General features: G+C 37.4%; 1 protein-coding gene and 1 pseudogene across 1 annotated transcript in view; one reads left to right on the top strand and one right to left on the bottom strand.

Annotated features, from left to right (window-relative positions):
- Positions 1-19,501, bottom strand: part of HSPA4 (heat shock protein family A (Hsp70) member 4) — a 42,631-nt gene that overhangs the window by 4,375 nt on the left and 18,755 nt on the right. Inside the window, exons 5-16 of the mRNA XM_007188573.3 lie at positions 18,001-18,100; positions 17,209-17,342; positions 14,283-14,527; positions 10,228-10,304; positions 8,587-8,738; positions 7,985-8,091; positions 7,433-7,566; positions 6,025-6,206; positions 4,897-4,986; positions 2,762-2,914; positions 1,751-1,876; positions 852-959 (exon numbers count right to left, since the gene is read on the bottom strand). Coding sequence (XP_007188635.1) covers positions 852-959; positions 1,751-1,876; positions 2,762-2,914; positions 4,897-4,986; positions 6,025-6,206; positions 7,433-7,566; positions 7,985-8,091; positions 8,587-8,738; positions 10,228-10,304; positions 14,283-14,527; positions 17,209-17,342; positions 18,001-18,100 — 1,608 coding nt within the window. The remainder of the gene's footprint in view (positions 1-851; positions 960-1,750; positions 1,877-2,761; positions 2,915-4,896; positions 4,987-6,024; positions 6,207-7,432; positions 7,567-7,984; positions 8,092-8,586; positions 8,739-10,227; positions 10,305-14,282; positions 14,528-17,208; positions 17,343-18,000; positions 18,101-19,501) is intronic.
- Positions 18,424-19,101, top strand: LOC114238646 (transmembrane protein 203-like; annotated as a pseudogene).

The raw sequence follows: 19,501 nt of genomic DNA, 5'->3' as shown, positions 1-19,501 counted from the left end.
GGTGGTATTAAGGAATTTTTATGCCCGTGATAATGGTACAGCTTAAGGCTACATTTTCTTTTAAATACACATTGAAATATTTTTGGATTAAATATAACCTGAGAGACTTGCTTAAAATAACTGGGAGTGGAAAGGAGCAGAAATGAAACAAAACCGGACATAAGTTGACAACAGTTGAAGCTATTATTCTGTCTACTTTCATGTGCTGGACATCTCCCATAATAAAGAGTAAATCAAAAACCTCAATGGGAAGGATGTCACTGGAGACTCTTAATATTCTTGCCAGAATGAAAGGAAACTGCAGGCACTGTCCTTCAGCAATTCCATTTCAGAGGTTAGTCACAATGGCCCAGTTTGACAAGAAACGAAGTAATCCAGAGAAATGCAAAAAGTTCTTCTTGTGTGTTTGCATCTTTTTCCAAACAAAAGCCCTCAACTTTAAATAATTCTTTGTGCTTTTAACTCTAAGGTGTAACTATCAGCTTCTTTATATACAAAACCAGAGGCTTCTGCTCTATTGAGAATCAAAGCTGTATACACGCAGCCCTGCTCCAACTGCATTGCAAATACCTTTAGGACAGGGATGCATCTTGCTAGTCTTTCAATCTCTTGACACCAAGAACATACTCAAGCTCCAACTCAGTGAAACAGTTTAGGTCTAAACTCAATTTCCAGAAAAATTCTTTTGCTATTACAAAGTTCTAACAGAAAGATAGCGAACCTAAGTGATAAAAAGTATAGCTCGTCAGTCACTTTCAACCTGCCTTCAATTACTTAACATGAGAATTACTCTCAATTTTGAGATACTCTCCATGGAAACTACAGCATTTCTGCTTTCAAGAGTCACTCACTTTTAATTCAGCCAATTTATCAACATAAACTTGCTTTGGCTGGTCTTCTCCGTCCTCATACAACCAATTTTCAGTATCTTCTAGTTTTAAGGTAAAATTGTTACGGTCCTAAAGATGAAGGAAATATTGCAATTTAGTCAGTCAAAAATCAGTTGATTCACAAATGAAGAAACAGGCACAGACTATGATATATACGGATTTTCTTTAAAATACGGGGGAGTGGAGAGATGGGGATATGGAAAACAAGACTGACAAAATGTTATCTTGTTTTATAGGTACAAGGGGGTTTATTACACTATTTTCTCTGCTGTAGGGGACATATGGATACGTTTGAAAATTTCAGAATTAAAAACTACATTTAAAACTAAGTGAGTTACATAGTTAATAATACTGTAGTGCATATATGAAAGTTACTAAGAGAATAAATCTTAAAAGTTCTCGTCACAAGAAAAAAAATTTTTTAAGTACGTGTAGTGATGGATGTTTAACTAGACTTATTGTGGTAATCATTTCACAATGTATACGAACATCGAATCATTATGTTGTACACCTGACACTAATATAAAGTTATATGTCAATTATACTGAATTTTTTTTAAGAAGTGAGTTAAAATAAACATCAGGGAAAAGTAAGCTGATTTAAAGAAAAATACTAGGTAAAAAATAGCATGCAAAAATGTATCAAAAAGTGACACACCAAAAAAAGAGTGATGCACAAAGTCTAACCTTTGGGAAACACTCTATCAATAGAAAATAAAACGATATAAAACTTCTCCCCAAAAAAGTGCATTTTTAATCATTTTTCTGTATACCTACAGATACAAACTTCCCTTGTTAACTACATTTAAGGATCCTGCCGGAAGACGCACACTAAGCAGGCACACTGCAGCACATACTTACATCTTCACTCACAAACTTCTCATATTCACCACTAAGCTTGTCTCTCATTTCGTACACGTATTCTTCTACTGCATTCTTAGCATCATTCCTCTCCTTCTCTAGTTTATCCTGCATGATCATCTTACCCTGTGAACAGTACAGTCAGACATTCAGAAAACTGAGACAATTTCCCCTTAACTATTAAGTAATATAAAGGTAGAGAAGCCTTCCTCCTCAAATCCTTTTAGTTCTGTGAATCATCCACGGAAAGAGAGCTGGAAGCATCAGTCCTTAGTACATTATGAAGATCAAGTGAGAGTTCTGTGGGTGTGCTTAGAAAAAAAGAGCAATAGAAGAAATATCAAGATGTTGAAACTCAAAAGCAAAAATAAGGAAAAGAATTTAAGACAAGAGAACTTTAAGAAACTATTAGTTCAATGTCACAAGGTGAGTATACTCTGCTTGTATTACATACCCAGGAAAATCAAATTATTCATATAGTATAGATGCTAAAGGGTCTATGAAACAAAACTATTCTAAGATCCAATGTACATATGATGAGAAACCTCACAGACAATAATTAATTGAATAACTGTGCTCCAGGGTCCCAAACCTTGCATCGCTCACCATAACTACAGTTACATATTGACTGGCAACAGGGAAAGGAACTAATAAACAAAATATTAAGGCTAATGTGATTTCTCCTGCTGATCAACTTCCCTGACCCTGGCCTCAAACATCCCAATCGCTAGTGAACAACCAAACTCACACACCCAAACATGAATGATACCTCCCCTAAATGTCAAAGATCTCATAACAGAGTTTTAACAATAAAGACATAATATCACCATAAAAGAATTTTGATGTTATGTCTTGGGATCTATTAAACTTGTCCTCCAATACCCCAAAATCTAAAATTGTTCTCAAACCCCATACAACCTAAAACACATGAAGGTCACTAGACACAGAGTTTGAACACTACGGTCACGTTAACTTTTTAGCTTATTGTTCTAAAAGACTTAAAATAACCACCTCATTTTCAATGTACAAGTTGAGCATCTCTCTGTCTATCTGCCATAACAGCTGATTCTCAATTGGCAGGTCCACAGTACTGGTCTTCACTTTTGCCTTCTTGGCTTGAGGGGGCTGGTCCATCTTTTTGTCTTTTGATCCAGCTTGAGAAGTCTAAAATAACAGAAATCATTAAGAACACTTATACAGACTCTTAAACTTCCAAATGAGTCATGTTTCAAAGGCTGGCTTTGCTTTTTTATTAACTTAGTTTGTGTTCTTACAATATCTGGGAAGTTAAAAATATAAATATTTTTGACTATAAATAGTCAAATCCATAGAGATAGAAAGTAATGGTGGTTGCCAGGGGACGGGGGGAGGAGGGATAGAGGAATGGGGAATTGTTGCTTAATAGGTAGTTTTAGTTTGGCAAAATGAAAAAGACTGTAGCACAATGTGACTATACTTAACACTACTGATCTGTACACACACATACACTTATTTACATACATATACACACAAAAACAACCTCCCATAATCCCACTATCAACATATAATCACTATTAAATATTCTCTAATTTACTTCCACTCTTATCTAAACATATGAACATGCAGAGGAAATTAGTGGGGAGAGGGTATGAAATTTTTAAGGATCAGAAATACAGTAGTAATATGACTTCCAGAGTATCTGTACCTATTTACATTCTCACAAGGAGTAACAGAATCCATTCCACTGTACCCTGGCCAAAAAAAGGAATTCATTTATCATGATCTATTATTTTCGTTGGGTCAATAACCTTTTTTCACACAGTTATAAGGCATACTTATTTCTTCAAATTGCCTAGTCATTTCATCCAGCGTTCTCTTGGGATCTTTGTGATTTTTTCCCCCTAAGTGATTGACTCTTCTAGTTTTTTTCTAATCTTCTATTATTTGTCTATGCAAGCTTTTATTGTTGAATCTATCCACCTTTTCCTTTGTGATTACTTTCATTGCTTTTATGCTTTGAAAGCTCTTGCTGATCCACAAATTAGAAAAATATCCATTCCAGTTGTTTTTTATTTGTAACTTTCAAGTAATCTAGAATACAAAGTCATTTCCCCATCTCCTGTCCAAATCTTAAATCAGGGCTGATTTATGTATCATTTGTATTTTATTTCCCTTAGAAACAATACTATGAAAGGCGTCAGTTCCCGAGCCACCTCAGGGAAGCAACATAAATAACAAACCCCATGAAACTTGCCACAGCTCCATGGCATTGGGGGGGGGGGGGGGGGGCCGGGCAGGCAGGCGGGTCCACCTCTCTCCTTTCTCCTCCCCGACCTTCCCAAACACAGAAAAATACATACTTCTCTTGCCCACTGCTGCCCCCAACCCAGGCTATAACAGGTCTTCCACCTTGGAAAAGGCCTACAGTACACTGAAGCATCTATGAGGATGATTTCCTCTGCCATTTTTTTTTTACAATTATTTGCACAGCTAAAGGAATAAAATATGTTAACTGACATGAAAATGGGTACCAGACTTAAGCCTCCTAAAGGCTCTGCCAAACTTTTTTAAATGCCACAATCAGAAATACCTTAGAAGGTGAAATTATACACTGCAATGTCATAAATAATTTGAAAGAAAAGCTGTTTTCAATGCTGATGACAAAATTTAAACATGAAAACTCGAAAGTTAAAGAACAGGTTGTAAAGGATCCAAAAATGCTACATATTCATTTAAATACTTGGGATAAATATTAACATTATTTACAAAATATATTTCAAAACATTATTATTTAAAACAGTGTATTTCAACAAAAAGACAAGTTTCAGAGAGTTGACAAAATTTGAAAAAACCATCTTTCATTGTTTATTAGTAAAGAATAAATTATGGGTAGGATGACTATTAGTAACAGCCATTCAGAAACCAGCATGAACCAATCACTAGCCTAGTAAAACTAGGGCTTCTGAGTACTTTCTTCCCACAAACCATCCAGACTAAAGTTCAAAGACCATTCTGCCAAAGATACTTTCCAACCATACTACAAAATCTTGCTTTAAAGACTGTTCGGATAAATGAAGATTTCTAATATAATTCCCTTCCAAGACATATGTCAGCCAAAACCATTATGTAAAAAGACAGCAAATCATACTCTAAAACACAATTCATACCTCCATTTCTTCAGACTCTGCCTTATTTTCTGCTGGTGTCTGCTGCTGTTGCTCTTCAACATGTGGTTCCTCCTGATCCACTTGCATCTTCTGAAAAACAGGTCACATCAAATCCTGAAACTAGGAAATACTAGTGAAAGACTAAGCAACCTTCATGACACATTGGCAAAATCACATGATGTGCAATTCCTGCTAATTACCAACAATCAGACAACCCAGACTCAAATTCCAGCTATAACACATACGTTACACTTAGAACATGAAAGTTTTCCTCTCTGGATCTCGGTTACTACATCTGTACAACGGAAATAACTCTTGCCTTGCCCTTATATAAATAAGAGCGGCTATAGAACTACATCGTAAAACCATAGCAGTACTTATAAGCACACAGCGTGGCAATATTTAACACAATAAAATCTGAAGAAAGCATGAGTTTCTCCTAGCTTCCTCATGAATACATTTCTCTCAAAAGTCTTAACTTTTTCTAGCAGTTTTTAAATCAGCCTTTCCATCCTCAAAAGTACAACCACTGTGTACATTAGGGGAGGTGGACACCTTGAAAATTCTGTTAAAGGTGTTAAAAGAACAAAGGCTGACAGAAATGACAAAGAAGGGAGAAGTTTGTAGAGACTTTGAACCACACTGGCTTTCAATGCCTGCAGCACATTATAATGACCTCGGAGGCTTTTAAAACTGACACCTGGGCTCTAGCCCAGACCAAGTCAAACAAAATCTGTGGGGATGAGACCCCAAACATTTATAGTTTTATAAAGCCTTGATTTTTATACACAATAAGTACAAGACCCAGTGCATGATTCCAACAAATAAGTGTGAATTCTATGCTACTTGTGGAAATAATCAACTGAGACTCAGCATTCCCCAGTAATCAGAAAGAACCAAGAATAAGTCAAATTGAGAGGTGCATGGTCTGAAGGAGGAAGCCAACTATGTCCCATTTCTATACAAATTCTGTATAAAGACTTTGTGTTAGTTCACATATGATGGGGTATGCATGCAAACCTACTCTCAGCAGCTCTGTCACCCAGTCTATTTGCTAGAATTTCTAGACAAGTGTCACCTCTGAGCCATTATGAATGGCCTAAAATGGTATAAGATTGTCTAGATTACCTCTTCCTCCTTTGCATTCTGATCTGTTTCCATCGGTTCCTCATTTTCTTCAAACTTGTGCACTTCCACTAGAGATGCACTGGACACACTGAAAATGCCATGGACATTTACTCGAACCTTGACTTTCACTTTTGAACTGGAGCCATCAGACTGAGGGGTGACTTTCTGAACTGAAAACTGAGCTAAGGACATTAGAAAGACAAAAGAGAACACATAACCTAAGAGGATGAATTCAAACACAAATACATGCCCATACTGCCAGGTTATGTCCATTTCTCAGTGAAAGGTCAGTAACATGATACTTCAAATAAGCAAAGTGGGCACTCTTAGAATCTTACTAAATCATCAGATTTCTCCTTCCTCTCTCGCATATAGTCAAACTCTTATTTATCTTGTCTCAATTAAGGACTCAAGTACCTCCTAACTCTTCAAACATGTCCTTCCCTCCAGTGCCTTATTCCAATTCATCTTTATAAGCTACTGCCAGATAAATTCCTAGAATAGATTTGTCCCACTTTCCTCTACTGAAAACCCCAGTGATTCCATACTGCTTGTCACTTATCAAGAAACTGTCATTTCTAGATTCAGTTACTATACCAGGGTTTTGTTTATGTGTTTTAATTCATAAAACTCTGTAAAGTATGAATTATCACACCTAGTCCTGTTTTAAAAATGAGGAAAACAGAGTAGGTTAACTTTCCAAGCTTCTAAGTGCCATTCAGGACATTCCTAATACTTTACCCATGTATTCTAGTTCTGTAATTATCATGTTAACTCTAGTTTCTCTCTCCTCGACTGGTATTATATCCAGATTCTAAGTTTCTCAGAGTCAATGAAGACTCAAGCCAACATGGTTCCATAACCTGTGATACTGATTATCACAATTTCTTAATGATTTTCTGTGTACACCTAACTCTATGTTAGGGTCAGAATTGAACCTCTTCAACTCCTTTCAGTAACTAGCACCACATTATGCACAAGGTATAACAATAATGTGCATTAACCAAGAACTACAGCCCAGGGAATTCCCTGGCGGTCCAGTGGTTAGGCCTCTGTGCTTTCACTGCCGAGGGCGTGGGTTCGATCCCTGGTCAGGGAACTAACTTCCCGCAAGCCGCACAGAGCATCAGTCAATCAATCAATCAATAAAAATAAAAATTAAACAAAAAAAATTTTAATTAAAAAAAAAAAAGAAAACAAGAACTACAGCCCACAATAGGAGATCCAATTAAATAATGACCATCCTGCTGGTTCTAAACCTGGTAATACGACTGAAAGTGGTTTTTTTGTGCATGTGATCTAAAATACCTAAATTTCAGCATACTCTACTTGCTTTGCTATTCCAGTTCTCCCAAGCACACATAATTTTTCTTTTCTTTTTTTTTTTAATTCTCAACTCTTTACTTACCTATAGCAGGATCTGGATAGGGTAAATCCTGAGGAGAGCTATAATAGGCCTCAAGAGTGAAAGGTTCCTTTCTATAAAATGTGAGTACTTTAGAGAAAGGAGCAGCATGATTTTTTGAAAAGACTTCACAGTCACTGAACAGAGGAAAAAGACAAAAACACAAATTTAGAACATTGCTAACACTTTTTACCCATGTATTCTAGGTTTGTAATTACTGTATAGCTCTAGTTACTCTCCTCAACTGGCACTGTTTGCAGATTTTAAGAGTTCCCAAGAAAAAAAATATGTATATGTGTGTGTGTGTGTGTGTCTAGTGTCAGTTTTAAACATATATATATATACTCCAATCAGCACATAAAAGGCACCAATTATTTCAGCAGGATCAAATAAAAGAAGCTAGTAAGGACACAAACTTATTCTGATGAATGACTAAATAATCACTTTGCTTTTCATGCACTACAGCAAAATATTACAGAGGTGTATAACTTGAAATGGAGAGTATTTTCTAAGACTTAACACTTAAGTACAAAAATGATTAAAAAACATTATTACCTTGACCCTTCTTCAGCTGGAGAATTCCATCTCAGAGATATTGGATATGGTACTATATCAGTGATAGAAAATTCTCTGACTTTGAAAGCAGGCGATAAGATTGCACACTAGAATAATAATTTTTAAAAATTCCATTTGACAAGTAGACATACGAACTAATTATTACAATACCTATAAAGAATGACTTCAGAAGACATCTATTTACATTAATAACTTAATAGTACCTAAACTAAGTGGTTTTATAAATGTCTATCATTTGTCAAACCACCCATATAATCTAGCTATTCCTTATTACTTTTCCATTAACCTCAACCTTTATTTAACTGATGTATAACACTACTTCATGCAACAAATATGCAAATTCTAGTGGTATTTCAGGCTTACGTATGTTTCTAGTGACTTATTTCATCTTATTACATGTTATATAGTACAAACAATTCCATTTATGAACACCACTTCTGACACCAATTTTAAAACATAAGTTTTAGAATCTTAGACCTTAAGATCACTGAGCTAACCTCAGACTAGCTGGATACATAAAACCACTGCTGTATTTACAATGACCTATATAAATGGCTACCTGTGAAAGAAAGCAAGCTCACCTGCAATGCACAGCCTCTAGTAACAGCTTCATCGGCATTTAGTGTTGTACTAAGTTCTTTACCAAAAAATTTGCTGATCTTCTCTTTCACTGCAGGGATTCGTGTTGCACCACCAACTATCTCCACTGCATAAATATCTTCTTTCTTTAACTCTATTTAAAAACAATTAGAATAGACGTTTATATTAAAAGAATCTTTTAACTAGTATTTTACAGTGAAATAAAAAGAGCAATATAACGTCTTATCACAACAAAATAATTCACAAATGCATAACAAAACCCCACCACTCCTAATCCCCTCCACAATAACACGTGAGCGTGCACACAACACACAGGTGTGTGCTCAAAATAATGAGGGCAGAGTGGCACGACAATATTGGGACTTAAGAGGTGAGAGTCAGGAATACCTAATGTCCTACAGTGCACAAGTCCTACAATCTTGGAAACAGCCTCACACAAATAAATGTTAAAACATCAATAATTAAGCTGGCCATAAGGAAAATAAAAGGGCCTCAAAATATTGGACTATCCCTGACATGGCGTGAAAAAAAAAAGTATGCAGATGCACATCTAGCCACTCCAGCACTCCAGCCAGAGTATAAGCATAGGCCAGATTATAACACAGGTACAATCTCCTCATATCAGAAGGAGAGAAGGTACACACCAAGGCTCTGCTGTCACTCATAAAACACCTCTTAATACCACCTGGTTGGGACTTCCCTGGTGGCGCAGTGGTTAAGAATCCGCCTGCCAATGCAGGCGACACGGGTTCAATCCCTGGTCCGGGAAGATCCCACATGCCGCAGAGCAACTAAGCCCGTGCGCCACAACTACTAAAGCCTGCATGCCTAGGGCCCATGCTCTGCAACAAGAGAAGCCACCACAATGAGAAGCCCACTCACTGCAACTAAAGAGTAGCCCCCACTCGCCGCAACTAGAGAAAGCCCACGCGCAGCAACAAAGACCCAACGCAGCCAAAAATAAAAATTAAAAAAAAACAAAACCCACCTGGTTTCCTGGTCACATTTTGTGCAACAAACACTGACAATTTGTTGAGAAGGGCTATTTAAAGAAATGGGCTGACCCAGTATGGAAAGAACATGCCCCTCTGTGATAATCATTCTGATTTAAGAGCTGAGCCTGTGTCAAGATTAGAGTACATCTCAACACCATGAAATAGCAACCAACACAAGAGTGGACTCTAGGAAAAGGTCTGTCAAAGGTTTGCAGAACATTAGTAATGCATTCCTAAATCAAACTTCCACCTTTTAGCCCAAGATAAAATTAAAGCATCCTATTAAGTATGTGATTATCATATCCTCCCTTTACTTATTTTTCAACAAAAGATTCACTGACAAAAAAAACCTACAAGACTACCACAGCAACACTGCTAAAGACAATTTTTACCACCATGAAATACCTGAGACTTTAAATCCATCTTTGAATCTGAATTACATTTCCTGGGAAAACTATCAGATTTCCCTAGACACTATTGGAGGTCCTCCAGGGGGACGATATTGATAAAAAGAAGTTTCATATAGCACTGAAGTAGTTCATACAATGAAAATTTGTAAAACTGGAAAAAAAAAAGTAATTAACATTTTCCAAAGAGCCCAAGATGAACAGTCACAATAATACTTACTGGCCTGTTCCAAAACACTACGGAGTGGTGGCTCGACTCTAGCTAAGAGATCATCACACATCTCCAGAAATTTGCCTCTATGGAAAAGAACAATAATAGGTTAAATCACATTCCACTTTTATGTAAAATAAATCTCTATAATCAAAAAGACAGATAATAAGTACTGGCAAGGATGGAGAGAAACTGGATCTCACATACATTCCTGGTGGGAATGTAAAATGGTGTAGCCACTTTGCAAGAGTTTGGCAATTGCTCAGCATGTTATTATACATGGTGCTCCCGTATGACCCAGCAATTCCACTCTAGGTATCTATCCAAGACAATTGAAAACATATGACCACACAAAATTTGCACATGAATGTTCACAACAGCATTATTCACAGGCAAAATATGTGAAAAACCCTATTATCCATCAAGTGTATTCAGCAAAAAAGAACAAAAACAATAAAAGTGACGGATACATGCTGGAACATGGATGAACTTTGAAAACATTATGCTAGGTGAAATAAGCTGATCACAAAGAACACGTTATATATGACTGACCCCATTTATATGCAATGTTCAGAACTGCCAACTCCAAAGAGACAGAAAGTAGATTAACCACTGCCTAGAGCTTGGGGAAGGAAGAACAGATGGGGAAAGACAGCTACTGGGTCCAGATATTTTTTTCTCTTTAATTAATACACTTTATTTTTTTAGACTGGTTTTAGGTTTACAGAGAAATAAACAAAAAGTACAGAGAATTCCCATACACCTCTTACCCCCACACCCAGTTCCCCTGTTAACATCTTGCATTAGTGAGATACATTTCTAACAACTGATGAGCCAATATTGATACATGACAGTATAAATTAGGGTTCTACATGATTTGACAGATGGTGTAAGTATTCACCATTACAGCATCATACTGAATAGTTTCACTACCCTAAAAATCCTCTGTACTCTACCTATTCATCCCTCCCTTCCACTGAACCCTGGCTAACCACTGATCTTTTTACTGTCTCCATAGTTTTGCCTTTTCTAGAAGGTCATATAGTTGTCATATAGAATGTCACATAGATCTAGAATGTCATATAGTTGGAATCATACAGCCTCTTCAGGTTGACTTCTTTTGCTTAGAAATATACATTTAAGGTTCCTCCATGTCTCTTCACAGAATGATAGCTCATTTAGAGTTTCTTTATGAGGTGATGAAAATATTCTTAAATTGGGTTGTGGTAATGGCTGCACAATTCCATGAATATATTAAAACCCACTGAATTATATACTTTAAATGCGTGACTTTTATGAATTACATCTCAAAAAAAAAAAAAAGAAAAATAGTGGAGGTATAGAATGCACCCACCAGAATGGCAAAAATTCAAGATCACTAATACCAATATTTGGTGAGGATGTGTAGCAACCAAAACAGTTTAAAATGACGGTTTGGTGGTCCAATGGTTAAGACTCCACGCTCCCAATGCACGGGGCCCGGGTTCAATCCCTGGTGGGGAAACTAGATCCCACATACCGCAACTAAGACCTGGCGCAGAATGCATGAATGAATGAATGAATGATTATTTTTTTAAAACTCTTAGCTTTGCCTAAATAAATAAATAAATTGATGGGTAGATAGAAGGATGGATAGATGAATAGATCAATAGATCAATAGGTATGTGGAAAAAACAAGTACAGTTAATATTATCAGTAGACCCTAAGTGGCAGGATAAGGATGTTCACTGTAAAATTCTTTCAGTTTTGCTGCATATTTGAAAATGTCCAAAATAAAAACATGAAAAGCGAAGGCACAGAGAGCATTCTAGAAAGATGTCAGCAGCAGCAGTAGAGGTTGTTCCATTTTTTAAAGTTTTATTGAAATTTAATTCACATACCATAGAATTGACACATTTAAAGTGTACAATTCAATGGTTTTTAGTATATTCAGAATTGTGCAAACATCACCACTATCAATTTTAAAACATTTTCATCACCCTATAAAAGAGTATTTTCATCACCATTAACATTATTCTCCCAACTCCCCCACCAACCCTCCAGCCCTAGGCAACCACTCATTCTGGACATTTCATATAAATAGAATTAGACAAAATATAGTCCATTTTAACTGATTTCTTTCATCTAGCATAAACTTTTCAAGGTTCATCCATGCTACAGTACGCATCTGTACAACATTTTTTTTAATTGCCAAATAATATTCCATTGTATGGACATATCACATTTTGTTTATTTTATCAGTTGATGGGCATTTGGGTTGTTTCCATTTTGGGGGTATTATAAGTAGTGCTGCTATGAACATTCATATGTAAATTTTTGTGTAAATGTGCTTTCATTTCTCTTGGGTATGGAGTGGAACTGCTGAATCATATGGTAACTCTATATTTTACTCATTTTATGTGAAATAAGTATTTCTGAGCTTTTATTTTTTTAATAAATTTATTTATTTATTATTTATTTTTTATCTTTGGCTGCATTGGGTCTTCGTTGTTGCACACAGGCTTTCTCTAGTTGCAGGGAGCGGAGGCTACCCTTTCGCTGCAGTGAGTGGGCTTCTCATTGCAGTGGCTTTTCTTGTTGCGGAGCATGGGCTCTAGGCGCACAGCCTTCAGTAGCTGTGGCATGAGGGCTCAGTTGTGGCTCACAGGCTCTAGGGCGCAGGCTCAGTAGTTGTGGTGCATGGGCTTAGTTGCTCCGCGGCATGTGAGATCTTCCCAGACCAGGGCTCAAACCCCTGTACCCTGCATTGGCAGGTGGATTCTTAACCACTGCATCACCAGGGAAGTCCCTTCCGAGCTTTTAGAAGGGAAGTGTGCACTGCCACTAGAGATGCACTGGACACGTTGAAAATAGCTTGGTGATTCCTCAAAAAGCTAAACATATGATTACCACGTGACCCAGCAATTCCCCTCCTAGCTATATACCCAAAAGAACTGAAAACAAGATACTCAAACAACTTGTTCATGAATGTTCATAGAAACACTCATCACAATAGCTAAAAGGTGGAAACCCAAATGTCCATCAACTGATGAATGGAAAAATAAAATGTGATATACCCACACAAATGTAGTATTATTTGCCATAAAAAGCAATGAGGTACTAATACATGAACCTAGGAAACATTAAGTTAAAGAAGCCAGACACAAAAGAAGCCAAACACATACTGTATGATTCCCCCAACACATCATAGATACACAAAAAGTTGTTTAATAAAAATGAAAACCATCACTTTCAAGTAGAAGAGAAAGGTGACTACAAATCTGGTTACTAGGCACAGTAATCTAATTCTGGCAGATTAAAAGCAATTCTGACTCCATCCCAATTTTCTGAAGATGGCTCAGGCCACCCTTCTCCAAACAAGCCATCAGTCTTGCCTGAATTCTACCAGTAGAGTTCACATACTGAAGAACATCCAAGCAACCTAACCAGATAACAGAAGCATTCTGGGTATTTCTGAGGATAGCCCTGAAATGTCAGTTACCCAGAATTCTTGTAGTATTAATGCAAGAAGACCCGTTGTCCTCAAGTGATACTGAACTACTCAAAAACACCAATTTCTGAATCAATGACTAAAGCAAATTCAGTTTAATCTTGCATTAAAGCACTTTGCCCTGAATTTATGGAAACTGGTAACTCACGTGTAATACATGCACAAGTAAAGGAACTGCCAATTTCCTGGAATATTCAAATAACCAGAACAAACCTAAACCTAATAGTCTACATTATTAGACTAACCAAACCCAGCCTTCACATCAAAGGCAATATCTGGACTTCCCTGGCGGTCCAGTGGTTAAGACTCTGCACTTCCAATGCAGGGGGTGCGGGTTCGAACCCAGGTCAGGGAACTAAGATCCCACGTGCCATGAGGCGCAGCCAAACATAAAAATAAATAAATATTTTTTTTTTAAATAAAATAAAGGCAAGATCCTGAATGGCCTCTAATTTTTACCTATAGAACTGAAGTTATATAACATCCATACAATTTCAACAATTAGCTAATTAAGGCTAATATAAGTAGAGAAACATCACAGTTCAGTTTACCATCAAAATATTAATATGATTACCTATTCATAGTTCCAGATACATCAACATCATTCATAAAACATTCGATGCTCAAAGGAAGGTCTGAAGCATTTGCACTCATCAATTTCTTGAGTTTCTCACACTCCTGAGACAGTCGTAATAATGCACGGATTTTGGACTTTATGTCTAGCTTGTATTTCTTCCCAAATTCCTCACAGAAGTGATTTACTAGCACCTCATCAAATTTTCTGCCTCCCAGTGTTGTGTCAAATGCAGTGGCCAGAACCTTTGAAAAAAGATGATAATTAATTCAAAAACTAACCAATTTAAAATTTTATCACAATATATATTTAACTGGTAAACTGTCATAAAAAGGCTGAAACAAGGCAATGTGCATGTGTCATTTAATCATGGTTACAACCACTATGGAAAGAGACATTGTAATCCCCAATTTACAGATGATACAAAGACCTAGATAGATCAGATAACATGCAGGTCACAAAGATATTAAGTGGCAGAAGTAGCATTCAAAACCCAACCTCAATTCCAAAACCTATGCCTTCTCCACTACACCAATCTGACTCCAAGCAACAATTATAATTCAAGGCCCAATAGACTAACATGTCATGTACAGTTCTAGTCTTATTGCTACCACAAAACTGTGAATAATACCAAAGGCTTATTTAGTTCTATGCAATTTACTACCAGAAAATATGCTAAAGCCCGAACTCACAGTTATCTGTTTCTATTCAACATAGAAGACTAATTAGGTTAGGTTATCCTTTTCCAAATCTCTGGCAGATTAGAAGCAAACTAGATCTAATCAGACCCAATAATAGAAGACTGGCTAAATATGTGATGAACCACACCCTTAAAACAATCTCTTCAAAGAATGTTAAATGTCCTCAGGAAGTTTTTCTTAATAAGTGAACTCATAGGAGAGGAAAAAAAAACAGACACAGTTCTGTGTAATTCCAATTTTGTTTTCATAAAAGACTAGAATGAAATACACCAAACTGTAATAAGATCATGAATGTCTTTTCTTTATACATAAATGTTCCAAAATTTGATTTTATAATAAGCATTTTGATAATTAAGCTTTAATTATAATTGGAAAACTGACAAGTAACAGCTGATAATGAAGCAGAAACTAATACACATCACTTCGACTCAAAGACAAGGCTAAATTATGGCCAGTATCTTCTGTCCAAAAAGGTGAGAGGGCTTCCCTGGTGGCGCAGTGGTTAAGAATCCACCTGCCAATGCAGGGGAGCAACAATGCCAATGTTGCTCCCACATGCCATGGAGCAACTAAGCCCGCATGCCGCGCAACTACTGAAGCCCGCGCACCTGGAGCCCGTGCTCCGTAACAAGAGAAGCCACCACAATGAGAAGCCCGTGCACCGCAACGAAGAGTAGCCCCCGCTCACCACAACCAGAGAAAAGCCCGCGCACAGCAACAAAGATCCAATGCAGCCAAAAATAAATAAATAAAATTAAAAATAAATAATTAAATTAAAGTCAAAAAGTGAGAGTACAAAATGGAATTTAGAAATAATCCTATTATGGATAAAAGTAAAGCTTAAAACAGTGAGAAAAACACTTGGTCCATCATTCATATCTGTAAAAATCGTGAACCTCTTATTTCCCAACCATCCCAAAGATTTATTTGTTTGCATTAAAAAAAAAAACAAAAACATAAACCATAGAAACAAATCAGAATATAAAGCAGAGGTAAGTCCAGTTTTCAAAGAAACAGGATTGTAACAAAGAGAAACTCAAAATGCCTTCCAAACCTAACAAGTACTTATTTTGGGATAGGTAGTCCACTCGACCAACCCCTAAATTGGAGGCAGAAAACCAGTTTAGACCTGGCACTAAGAACCTTGATACAGAACCCAAATAATTAAATACTCAAAATATCCTTGGTTCTTAAGCAAATTCTAGATAAAATCACCAAGCTAGAGAACTGATTTTATATCCCACTGAGGAACTAGCATATACCATCAAATTCGACTGTGACTCACAGACATAGAAAACAAACTTACGGTTTACCAAAGGGGAAGCGGGGGGGATAAATTAGGAGGATGGGATTAACACTACTATAAATAAAATAGATAACCAACAAGGACCTACTGCATAGCACAGGGAACTATACTCAATATTTTGTAAAAACCTGTAAGGGAAAAAAGAATCTGAAAAAGAATATATATGTATAACTGAATCACTATGCTACATACCTGAAACTAACACAACACTGTAAATCAACTATACTTCAAATTAAAAAAATAAATTAAAAAAAAACCCTCACTGAACACCTAAAATCTATACCTTTCACTCTATATAAATTTTACCTTAATAAAGAGACTAATACAGGAAATGTGTATACATATTTTTAAAAAATTTTTTCAACTGTGACCATGATCACCCTCTGGTCCATCTCTGCCATTAACACTGCTAGACTTCTCTGTGTACAAAACTGCTTTCTCCAGAGCTCTAACATCTCCAGACATCTAGAATATCACTCCTAGTCTGGTTTCTTTCGGCCACCCAAGTTCTAGTCACTCCATCCTGTTCCCAGACCACTCAAAACCTTAAGAGAATACGTTTATCATTTCCTCCATCCTCAGTGTAAGATATATGAACATGTTAAAGATTCCTCCTAGTAAGCTTGCAAGGCAAACATTATTTTCCCCACATTATAGATAAGAAAAATAGGCTCAGGACTCTAAGAGTTTCTTCCTCAAGGTCTATGCTCTTTGCTTCATACCATGTCAACTCTTGATAAATTATTTTGCGCTTACAACTTCCACCCAACCCCTACCTACCTAATTTCTAGTTCAGATAGTTCATACCAAGTTTCCACTAGTGAAACAAAATTCTTTAACCAATTATTTTAAGTTGTCTCTCATAAATTCCTAATTACCATACACTTGTAACACAGTTTTCTGGAAAAAATATACTTACTTTAAGTTTTCCTCTATTAAACGCACATACAGAAACTTGATAAGAAGAATGCCCCATGTCTACAAAAACTACATTTCTTGGTTTCTCTTCTAAGGCAGGAAGATCTTGTTTATAGATTCCATATGCAAGAGCAACTACACAATAAGAAAAAAATTCAACATAATGTTACCATTTAAGTACTAAACTTAAAATTCATTTAAGAAGGAAAAAACAGACTCTGTATACAGATCCATGAAAGACTCAAAATCTTTATAAGCTCTGAATGATTTATTCATGAAGAACACTAACTTCAAAGAGTTAAATGCCGACATTCACTTAGGTTTCCTTACGTTTCCAATTTCCAATTCCAACAACTTTGGCAATTTCTCCCGAAACCACTTCCTCCACTTCTCCAAACATTTCTTCCCATGTTTCTACTATCCTTGTGCCATCTCAACATTCCCATATATTCCACCCCCTGAGATGTGCTTTATACCCCACCCCTGTAACTCCACCAATCCACAAGTTGGAGAAAAACCCAATATTTAAACCAAAGCAATGCTCCAAACACACAATAAATGCGTTCCTTTCCAAACAAGCATGCAATTAAATACCAAAGCAAGTGCTATGAGGATACAGAAAAAGCACTTCTCAGGTGAACTCTTCATAGAATGTGACAGAGTATCCAAAAAAACTATGACACACAGGTGGTAAGTGCTCCAAGCAAAACAGGGAACAAGAAAACCTAGGGTTTTAAGATTTCACAACCTTCAAGATGGAGCAAGTCAAAAATTTCAGTTAATAGTCTCTTACCTGCAGTAGTTTCATTCATTAATCGAAGGCAATTGAGACCAGCAATCTGTGTTGCATCCATCACTGACCGTCTTTCTGCATCAGTATAGAAACAAGGAACCTATAAAAAAATTTGAAAGTTTACTGTATTATGGAGATCCCTCATTTAAAATATACCTGTCAAACAACAGTAAAATCCAGAAACGCCCTCAAATACTTACAGCAATTTATTCTGTATATGATCAAGGAAGTATTTCAAACCAGTAGGAGAAAGTTGGACTATTCAGTAGTCTTGGGACAAATGGACAGCCATACAGAAAAAATAATAAAGTTGTATCCTTACTATACACCTAATACCAAAATATATTTCAAATCAAAAATTTAAATGTTTTTTAAAAATCATGAGTACCATAATAAAAGGGAATCTTTACCGTCAAAGAAAAGATGGGATTTTCTAAATATAACACAAAACCCAAAAGAACCGGCAGGTCAAGGTGGGAGTCCACTGGTGGCCAGTGCTGGGTCCCAAGCCAGGGCCGGGAGATCAGTGGCGCACCTGGGCCAAGGGCTGCAGCGGGCAGGGCTGCTCGCTGCCTCTCGCTCGCCTGGCAGCAACAACAGCAGACATCAGTGAGGCCCGTGGGGACTGGAGGCGCAGCCCGGTGGGTGGGACGTACGGCTGTCCCTGGCTCACTCATCCTGCGTGATGCTCTTCTCGCCAACAGTGGCTGGGCTTCACTACCTTCAAGATCTTCTAGCACCTGGCTGGCCCTGTTGGTGTTCTCTGTGCTACTGACCCTGCGTGTGGACAGCCTGGCTCCCAGCCTCTCCTGGTGAAACGTGTCTGTGCCCTTCTTCGCCGGTAACAGGCTCAGCACCTACTTCCCCACTATCATCTCCGTGCATCTCTTCCAGGGCGGAGAGAAGCAGCTGGCCATGCTCAGCCTTTTCTGCGTCCTTAGAGTTCTTAGCCTCAAGTTCATTTTCAAGATGTTGTTATGCCAGAACATACACTCAAAATAAAATGAGCTCTCCTTTGACCTGATCAAGTCTCTGGTCTTCATTCTCCTGAAGCTGCTCTTGATCTGCACCTGCTGGGTCAACCAGCCTTGCAGAGGATAAGCTATTGACAGAATGCCCAAGCTGAAGTCCCTCTTCAACCACACCACTGAAGAAGTCTGGGTCTGAAAGCCAGCTGTGCCCTGTTGAGTACCCACTTTTCTCTGTATTGATCATGTCTGAAATAGTTGCCTCAGCAGGGCTACAAAGAGCAGCCTCGATCCTTAAAATGTATTCCCTCTTGGACTTCCCTGGTGGTCCAGAGGTTAAGACTCCGCACTTCCACTGCATGGGGCACAGGCTCGATCCCTGGTCGGGGAAGTTCCACATGCCACATGGTATGGCAAAAAAAAAAAAAAGGTATTCCCCCTTATTTCATGCTTTGAATAACTAATCCTAAAATGAGATCCTGATAAGAGTCCCAGGCCAGACAGTCCTGAACTCCTCTGACAGTTGTAAACTG

This window comes from Balaenoptera acutorostrata, chromosome 2 (assembly GCF_949987535.1).
Source record: "Balaenoptera acutorostrata chromosome 2, mBalAcu1.1, whole genome shotgun sequence".
Classification (NCBI taxonomy): Eukaryota; Metazoa; Chordata; class Mammalia; order Artiodactyla; family Balaenopteridae; genus Balaenoptera; species Balaenoptera acutorostrata.
This window is presented reverse-complemented; position numbering and strand designations above follow the sequence as displayed.